We start from the raw sequence: 9924 nt of genomic DNA on the forward strand, positions 1-9924 counted from the left end.
ATTTGAAGGCCAGCATTGGTAAAAGCAGAAAGAACGCGCGAGAACACTCCGGGTGCGTCGCTAATGTAGGAGCAAAAACGACGGCGTCATCTGAGTAACAAATGCAGATGGACGACTTGAGGTTATGAAGGAGTGTTTCCATCATCCATTTAAAAGTAGATGAAGCGTTACATAAGCCGAATGGCACAAATTTCAACTTGTATATGCCATCAAGTGTTACAAATACGGTTTTCCCTCAGTCCAAGTTGTCGACCCTGTATGCCAGTAACCGGAACCAAGATCGATGGAAGAAAAGTACTGCGCACCGTGGAGGCCGTCGATGGCGTCTTCAACGCGTGGTAGATTATAAACGTGGTTATCTTACTGAGGTACCGGTAATCCACGCAGAAGCACCAGCTGGCGTTCTTTTTAACTAGGACGACAGGGGACGCCCAAAGAGTGGATGATGGTTGACCTATTTATCGAGAGAGAATCCTCTCGACCTTCGTTTGAATGACCTGTCATTCGTGCAAGCACCAACGGTATGGTCGCCTGGGAATAGGGAGTGCGTCACCCATGTCAATATGGTCACAAATGGCAAATGCCGACAAATTCCGACAAATGTTTTACGGAGAGCAATGCACGAACATAACGCTACAGTTGTTTGCCCAGAAACGAACTCGCTCCATCGCTGAGTGCAGCTTCTGCTCGTGTTAGCGAAGTGTTAGCATCTCCTCGTGTTGGAAGAACACTTCCAACACGAGGAGATGCTAACACTTCGCCTTCGTTCGCGTCGAAAGCACTGCTTGCACCAGCATTTTTTTTTTGCTTCTTGGGGAAGGCGGCTCTTCTTTCGCAAAAGTACAAGCGTAAAGTAACTTTCGCAGTAAAGTACAAGCGATCTTGCACGCGACAGCGACAAGCGAGGCGATGGAGATGGCTGTCGCATTCACTCGTCGCCCACAAGCGGAACTCCACGCTAGCGACGGCTTTGAGCGATGATTTCCCGGTTTGAGGGCAGCAATATACGCGCCGAAACTAGCGTGACGCGTGCTTTATTGTTTTAAGTTGATGTATTTCACTGTAAAAAGCAGCATAAATATTTCTGAAGGTCTTGCACTAGGTTTTTATTCTTGTACGTGTAAAATTAAATTGTTTGCTCGTTCCGTGCCACAATCAGTAGTATTTGAGTTATGTACATCTAGTTCCGGCTTCGCGCTATTGGCTAGTCGCTCATAGCACTCCCGGGCGACGAGCGATGAAATGTAGGTTTCTAGAAACGAGCGATCCATCGACAAGACCGAGCGATCTCTTGAAGCGACGGCCCGTTTTGTCGCTCGAAGCCGTCGCCCGTCGCCGTGGCGCGCAAAATCGTTCTAATGCGGTTTGGACTTAATGCCGAACTCTTCATAGAAATGCAAGCTCTCGAAATTTTCCATTACCGTCTCAGCAAAACAGCACCAAACTCCCTTGCACCGTGCTTTATATCTAGCGGCAATGTCCGGTCCGGACGAACACCATTGTTGACGTCACGAGGCGCCCTACCAATCACAGGCTGAAACGAGGAGCGCGAGCTGCCCCGAGTATGCTGCTGCACTTTTCGCCAAAATAAAATCTGTTTGCGCTTTCTTTCGCTGAATTTTGATCGATATTCGAATTCGGAAGGTTGAAAACCATGGCGTACAGCTCTTCACTCACTTTGTCTGGAAAGCCTTTCAGCTTCCCTTTAAGGCCTAAGTTTTTCACTGCGTTGCCACAAATATTCGCAAGTGTATAAATCACATGCATTGTCCACTAGTGGCAGAATGTCGTTATAACACATCAGTCCGGGGACCTTCTATTGCGCGATTTGTCAATTACTCATACAAAATAAATCCAACCCTAATTCGCTGTTTTCCAGTCCTCTCCCCCCACTCCCCTTGACCGGTGACAGTGCCACTTTGAAGTGATCGCGCATCCCGACAAGCTTGGAGAGGCCGGTTTTCACGCCTCCCAGTTCTAGCCACTAAAGCAATGGCTTTGGCGTTGCGCCGCTAAGCCCGAGGGTGTGGGTTCGAATGCCAGGTGAGACGGCCGCATTTCCACGGCGACGAAATCCAAGAAGTCTAGCGTACAGTGCCTTGTACGGAAGTTGAAAGAACACCCAGGTGGTCAAAATTAATCTGGAGCCTGCCACTACGACGTGCCTCATAACTATATTGTCGTTTTTGCTCGTAAAACCGAAGGATTTATTATAATTCACCTTATACAATCAATCCATTTGCAGCAGAGCACTCATCGTGTCCGCACTGCCCCATCCATTACGAACTACGAAAAAAAAATTATCCAATGCTTTCCCTCAGGCAGTTGTTATTAAGGTAAATATCATTATTTTCCTATACTTCAACAATTTCGAACCTATCTATCTATCTATCTATCTATCTATCTATCTATCTATCTATCTATCTATCTATCTATCTATCTATCTATCTATCTATCTATCTATCTATCTATCTATCTATCTATCTATTTATCTTATCTATTTATCTATCTTATCTATCTTATCTATTTATCTATCTTATCTATCTTATCTATTTTATCTATTTTATCTATCTTATCTATCTTATCTATTTATCTATTTATCTATCTTATCTATCTTATCTATCTTATCTTACGCCGACTCAGTGGCGGAAGTAGTCTACCTGCTTGGGCCTCTAGATATGTGCTCTTTTCATTCCTGATGACTCCAGTAAATCAAGCCTGATGCCCCGAACGCCCAGAAATCTATTATGGAAAGAAGATAATTGCTCCTGCACACCTTTTGTGATGTACCGTGGCGCTGAGGCCTTTTTGTACAATGTAGAAGAATACATTGTAGAGACAGAGGTGCATGGTGGCGTGCATGTGTTCAAAGTTCATCAACTTCAATTGCGTAAAGAAAACATGTCGAAGAATTCGCACCTGCTTTATTACATGCCTGCTGCACTATCAATATAGAGGCGGTCTTTTCTCACGGCACCAGGTTTTAAGAAATAGATGAATGCAAATATTGTTGATATAATTGTTATCATTCCAGTGTTCAGTGTTAGGAATGGCCGTACGGGGTGGCAACGTGCCAGCTTTCAGCCCGCTGCTCGTGTTCCAAGCCCCCCCAGACGAGGCGCCTTCCGAGAACTGCGAATGACCGGCTACCACGTGGCGCGCGGTCAGCTCTGGAACGTGGTACGCCGCCGCGCCACCCGGGACGGCGCACAGTTCTACGAGGCCCTCGGTCGACGACACCGTGAGCTATGCTGTACCGAGAGTTCTACAAAGCCTTCTGACGTCGACTCCGGAGCCTTTGTGTGTGGGCTCGAACTTGTGTGCATTAGTGTGTGTGGGCCAAACGGCGGGGCGCTGGCAAGTTTACAATGATTGGACGAACATTCCCGACCACTCGTGCTCCGTCCACGCCGAACGATGACGTCAAGCGGAGGCTTATAAGCAGCGTTTGCCGGCTGCTAGATCGGGCTCGTGTCGTGCTCGTGTCGTGCACGTCGTGCTCGTCGTTGGGAGCTGAGTGCTCGGTGTTATGTTCAAAATGTAGTAGTGAGCTGTGTGCTCAAATGCTGTTTGCTGAATGTTAATCTTGCGGGCTCCATATGGGAGTTGCGCTAGACTGCCGAAGTATGTCTTGTCTTAAAATATGTTAATATGTAAATAAATCCTGTTCGCCGAATTCATCTCTACGACCTTCGACTCCTTCAAAAGGTGGCAGCGACGAGGTAGTCCGATGACTCCTACCCCTGCTTGACAGCCGTAGGATCGTCCGCCAAATCTAATATCAGATGGTAACCTCCGGATACGGAGCAAGTTGAGCAGTTGTGCGCGTAATTCACGAAGGTATGTTAATTATCTTTTAAATAATTGACCTTGGGTGGCTGAAACAAATGAGTAATTAGGAGCCTGTCTTCAACATTGTGTAGTTCAGGAATTATATATTTATTAAACATGCTCCTGTATGAGCTAAGAACAAATATTTTGCAATAGAGCGCTCTATGAAAGCCTAACTGACGCAAAAAAAGTTCGTGAGTAACATCGACCTGACCGCTTCCAGCCTTTTGAGATATCAGATGGTTTTAGTTACACGTACGTGGAGGTTTTGCGTACGTATAGCTTCTCGTGTAAGCAGTGCGCATGCGTAGAACGTAGCGGCCGCGCGCTGATCTCACGGACGTACGTGAGATTCAATTCTTTGCGCGCGTCTCTTGCGCACGTAGACAGCTTCGGGTGGGAGTTCCGCGAGATCACGAACAAGCGATAGCGGGCCGCGCGCGCGCAGACGGCTCGCATCGAAACATGGTGACGTGTTTGAATTGGCTACCGCCGTGTTCACATTTCCCGATAGATGTAGCTACGGGGTCCCACTTTGCGTGCGTCGCGTACGTGTAGTTAAAAGCGCTTCAGATGGCGTGCACGTAAGGTGCGTAGGCTTTTCACGTTTGCGTACGTGAAGCCTCGACGTGTAACTAAAACTGCCTACTGTCTATTTGAGTATTGCGTACGTGGCGTAAGCAAACGCCCGCTCTCTCACGTACGTAGGCATTTCGCAGTACTAAAAGCCCTGAAGCGACACGCGTGCCTACAATACGCAAAGCTCTTGCGGGCTGCGTGCGTATCGTCATGACGCAGTACTAAAACTCTCTATTGTCGTTAATGGCACGCCTCTGTAAGCATGTTCCTTGCGGCCAGATGACTGTCGATTTTTATTCACATTGTTTTTATTCACAGTGTGTGTGTGCGCACAGAGAAAGTGCGCACACACACGCACTTTCTCTCCTTCGCACCAGCACACACTCTCTTCCTCACACGCACTCAGACGCTTTCTGCATCCCACGCACAGATATTCATGTGCACACAAACACGTACACTTCTGTCCGCAGGCTGCTGAAACACGAACACGCACGGTCACACACATACACATTCTCACGCCGCCATGCATGTGCCGCAAGCACGTAAGCAAGCGCACACGCACATGCACTAACACGCAGATGCAGGCATGTGCACAAGCCGCGAATGCTCACACACGCATACATGCACTCACGTGCAAGCATATGCAAATACGCAGGCACTAGCACGCGCACACACTCTCCCCTCGCACGCACGCACGCACACGCACACTATCGCTCTCCATCGCGCATACACACGCTCTCCCTGTCTCCCTCGCACACAAACGCACTCTCCATCACACGCACGTACTCTCTCTCCATGCGTCACACACACACGCACGCACACTATACGCGCGCACAGGCATCCATGCGCAAACAAACATGCACACATTTCTTCGCAATCGTGCATGCTGAAACTCGAAAACACGTTGGCACGCGCCCACGCATGTACCGCAAGCGCGTGCACACGCGCACGCACACGCAGGCATGCACATACGCCGCGAACGCTCACACACACATACACGCACTCGCGCGCATTCAAACGCATATACACGTACACACATACACAGAGATACACAGAGCGCACACGCCAATGCAACTATAGCCGAGATTCTCAAGACATCACACGCATAACCACTCGCTACCATCTCGGCTGCTTCTCAAGAACGTGCGCGTGCTAACAGGCTGCATAACACTCCCTCTACCATTACCGTCTCAATGCCAACTGTATTAAATCGCTTTATCCTTTAAGTTTGGCGCTTCTTCTAGTGAATGTGCCCTCTGCCGGGAGGGTGCAAGACGATTTCCTCCTGTCGTGGGACTTCACCTCCCCTGTCTGACCTGCTTTAATTGCTTTAACGCACCAGAAATATTCCGACTAAGTGCCACAATGCATCTGTTGTTAGAAGGCGCTACCCTCTTCTTGTAGTCAGTTGAAGCATTTTGACCCTCGGCAGATATTCTGAAATATAATTTGGAAAAACATTTTCCCATTGAGTTACACTTGCGCGTTCTTGTGAAGTTCCGAAGGAGAATGTCCATAAATCAGGGACATGTAAGTTCATGCATTAAGAAAATTTGAATGAGTTCTCTGCAGCAGTCGGGCTATTCGTGCTGTTCGAAGAACTGCAGAATGCAAACGTTTCCCAGCCGCGGCCTTAGACACTTTACCATTGACTGGAACGATTGTGGACGCAGCGTCGAAAGCCAACGCAATATTTAATCAGTAATCATGCAACGATTGGCTTGCAAGGATTCACTTTTTATTTTCCTTTTATTTTTGGCATAAAGGAAGCACTGTATCGCGCCAGATGACATGTTTCCGATCAAAATATTTCACACAAAACTTATCTCTGGGATGTCGCACGCGTGGAGTCATTTTATTAGGTAACGAAGAGGAACTCGATGACGCAGCCAAACCTGTACGAAATGAAGTGAATAGCACAGCAATGCACAGTTAAGATTCACATTTAGCCCTTGTAGCCGTAGCCGCCATAGCCGCCGTAGCCGTATCCTCCGTAACCTCCACCGTATCCTCCACCGTATCCTCCACCGTATCCTCCACCGTAACCTCCACCGTAGCCGACGCCTCTTCCGTATCCACTGCCGAGACCAGAGTGAGCGAGAAGGGCTCCTCCTCCGCTAACCTTGTTCACGTGATGCACAGACCTCACGACGAAAGCAGGCCCTGCCACAACCTTGGCGAATGCGGGTCCCCCGCTCAAAAGGGCGACGCTGCTGCCGACGCCCACACCGCTGACGCCGTAGCGACCTCCGTAACCAAGCCCTCCACCAAGGCCAAGGCCTCCCCCGTAGCCTAGGCCTCCACCGTAGCCTGAGCCTCCACCGTAGCCAAGGCCTCTACCGTAGCCGAGTCGATATCCTCCGTAGCCAAGGCCTCCAAGATCGTAGCCCCCAAGTCCACCCGCAGTCACAGAAGCCACAATGGCGCAAAGGGCGACGACATGGCACTGCATAGGGTTCATGAAGTATTATTTGTTGTTCTAGCGAGGCATATTATGGTACGAGATATTTATTCGGAACATCAGCTGGCTGTAATTTTCAAGCTAAAAAATACGCAAGTGAATGGCTAAGCAGAAAAATACGCTAAGGAATAGGCAAACACACTGGACAATAATACAAAGGTATTACACATTACCATGGTCTGTGGACCAACGACCTAAATGCACAAAATTGGCATTGTTATATTGAATGGGCATGCTCTTTCTAGAAAGCAGTCTCTTTTGCAGCAAAGTGCGTGTGACTATTTTTAAGCCTTTAAATAGTTTCTTACGCCCACCACAAAATTTTGCAATCAGCTTGGGTACTACGATTTCTTTCAAAATAATTTAGCTATTTAGGCAGCGTTAGAAGTTTGTCGGTATGTTATACCGTCGGGCATCTATTTGTCAGTGTTCATCTGACTTGTACATAAACACGTATACTAGCGCTCCTTAGTGTCTTAGGTACGTTCAAGTCCATTGTAATAAAATCCGAATTTTCACATATTTACCTCCCTTTCTCGTAAATAAAGCACACCTAAATTATTCAGCTTACTCACCAGGGAGTTCATGGCTGTGGCTGCAGCTTGTTGAGAGCGGATGACTGACCCACGCGTTTGAAATCGCTTATATTTACTCAAAGGCAACGCTGCTGGCACCCTCGCCACATTCAAACGGTCACGATCTAAGCGACTGCACCGCCTGTGGCCACTGCCCGGGGCCTAAAGGGACGCTAAGGCAGGTACGTTTGTCTGCCGTTCTATCGCATTTCACGAAATTCTCGGAATTCTTCCACAATTCTGTATAATCTAGACACGGAAACAAAAGATGCGCAGGCTACCGCGTTGGCTGATGAAGCAAACCACTGTGCCTCGTGTCTGAGCCGTCTCTTCCTTGGAACCGCGAGGAAACGGAGCGGCACGTCCGTTGGCGGCAGTGCTATATTTGGCCGAAGACGGAACGTCGGGTACGCGTGATGCCTTGCAGTGCGTTGCACGTGAACATTACGAAATCTAGGAGAGCAACAGTACTAACAACAAGTAGGTTGGATAGAGACTCGCCGCAAAATGGTGGCAGTTGGCGATCTATGTGCTCGGAAGCGCAGTAATTCGGTGCATTGCAAAGCCAATTCTGGAATTCAGGTAAATGGAGTTCGTCTAACGCAAAGTAAGTCAATTCCACATTCAGACCGCTGCGGTTAGAAAAGTTGCCAGTAATTTGTCCATCGTATAAAATATTTCCAAGATTGTTAATGAGCGCGTTATTAAACCAATTTATTTTTGTAAACGTGGCTTCACAGCAGTAGTATTTCACATGCGGTGGCTTGAGTTATCTTACACTTTATATCGTGCTTTATTTTGTTGTGGACTTGCTTGAATTTTTGTTTTAGTTTGCGTCAACCAACTTTTCGTACAAACCACTTTTGGGAATTAATGCGATTCCCCATCCCAAGATGGTTTACTTGAAGAGGCTACATTATTTGCACAACAGATTTCAACACTGATCCCGTAAGTTTAGGCAGAAATGCGGTAAAAGTTATTGGTTAAAACACGTCGCGTGGGCTAGTTGGTTTTAATCCATGTTAGAGTGTAAGCGCGACTTAATTTGGACGTAGAAAGAAACAGACACACAGAGACAGCGCTACTTTCAACTAAATATTTTATTTTCGCACGCATCGATAAATGGTCACTATACGAGCGGAAACAAATGAGACAGTGAAAAAGAACATTCAGTGGTGCATGTCGATGAACCATACACGTGTCCAAGGCATAGTAAAAACATACACTGCAATAGTTACAACGACAAACTGAGAAATCGTACCTCATTTTAAGATAGCAACAGTGATGGAATGCTCACGTACCTTTCCGCTAATTTTGCCATTTCATAGGCCTCGACAATCTCGTTCGTCATCCTGCTATGAGCCCTATACATACTAAAGTACTTTGAAACATTGGTTTGCGTGGACGATCTCGGCAATGAATGCCCAAACGGCCCGAGATGGCCCTCTTCCCTTATGCAATATCTGGCGCGCTACGGCTGCCAGCGGGTGTTCCCTTTCGCCCACTCTGCTCCGTCGAGGCGCGCGCGTGACGTCCCCAACGAAAACATTTGCAGAAAGTATATATCAAGTTTATAGACTTGTGTCTGTGAAGTCAGCATACTTCGTATAACAGCTAATTAAACTAGTCTATAGACAGTCCTAGAACGCACGGTCCTACACTTTCTTGTAGAGTAGTCCACAATATGTATGACTATATTGACTCGCTATAGCTGGCCGATAGATTAATGGATATTGACTTTTGTAGATAAGTGCCTGCAGAATGTCTGCAGACGAAATTGTACAGGCTTACATAGTTGCAGTTTTGTATACTGAAGTCTATAAAATGTCTATACACTATCTATAGGCTGTTCCTATAGACCGGTCTACAGCCTTTCTATGGACTTGTGGGCTAGCTTTTTTTGTAGGTTATGATCTACAGATGGCCTATAGACAGTTCCTGTAGACCATTCTATAGCTAATCTATACACTTTAGCCCGACAATCTTTATCGGCGGCTGTCAGGGTGTCGATCTGATATAAATTTAGCAAAGTTATTGAACGAAAAATAACATTTAAAACAGACACTGCAATAAAATTCCATTTTAAGGCCTATGGAGTTCGGCTGTCAGAGGTCTCAGCTGTAATGCCCTCAGAGAGGGCATTTGCACTTGATCTCACGCCCACTGCTAATTGGGCTTGCACCGCGTTGCTATAGCGACGGAAGGGAGGAGAAGGGCAAGATCGTCTGTTTCGCGCACCGTCGGCCTAACCTAACTTAGCACCCCGTCGATGCGTACTAAGTAAAATATCAATAATAGTAAAAAAGCTGAAGAAACAAAAAAAAAAGACTGCAACAACAAGATTTGAACCCCGGCCGCCTGGGAGAGAGCCAGATATCCTAACTACTAGACCACGAGGGAGATGAGGCCTGCGTTTCGTAGACCCTCAAATAGGATAATATTGCCTTAGATTACAACGCGGCGCATGCGCAGAGAGCA

The 9924-nt window shown here is 47.2% G+C and overlaps 1 protein-coding gene across 1 annotated transcript; it reads right to left on the minus strand.

The window, feature by feature from the left end:
* Positions 1 to 6355: 6355 nt before the first annotated feature.
* Positions 6356 to 6862, minus strand: LOC139055685 (shematrin-like protein 2). The gene is made up of 2 exons (XM_070533217.1): positions 6751 to 6862; positions 6356 to 6672 (listed from the first exon to the last, which is right to left on the minus strand). The coding sequence occupies exons 1-2, from the start codon at positions 6860 to 6862 to the stop codon at positions 6356 to 6358; spliced, it is 429 nt and encodes a 142-aa protein (XP_070389318.1).
* Between the last annotated feature and the right edge of the window lie 3062 nt (positions 6863 to 9924).

This window comes from Dermacentor albipictus, chromosome 2 (assembly GCF_038994185.2).
Source record: "Dermacentor albipictus isolate Rhodes 1998 colony chromosome 2, USDA_Dalb.pri_finalv2, whole genome shotgun sequence".
NCBI lineage: Eukaryota > Metazoa > Arthropoda > Arachnida > Ixodida > Ixodidae > Dermacentor > Dermacentor albipictus.

What these genes read in the sequence shown, in the direction of transcription:
- LOC139055685 (XM_070533217.1), bottom strand. Translation starts at nt 6,862, where the DNA reads ATGCAGTGCCATGTCGTCGCCCTTTGCGCCATTGTGGCTTCTGTGACT. An exon ending in AGGATATCGACTCGGCTACG is followed by an intron (nt 6,673 to 6,750) that starts GTAGAGGCCTTG and finishes GCCTTGGTGGAG; the next exon opens with GGCTTGGTTACGGAGGTCGC.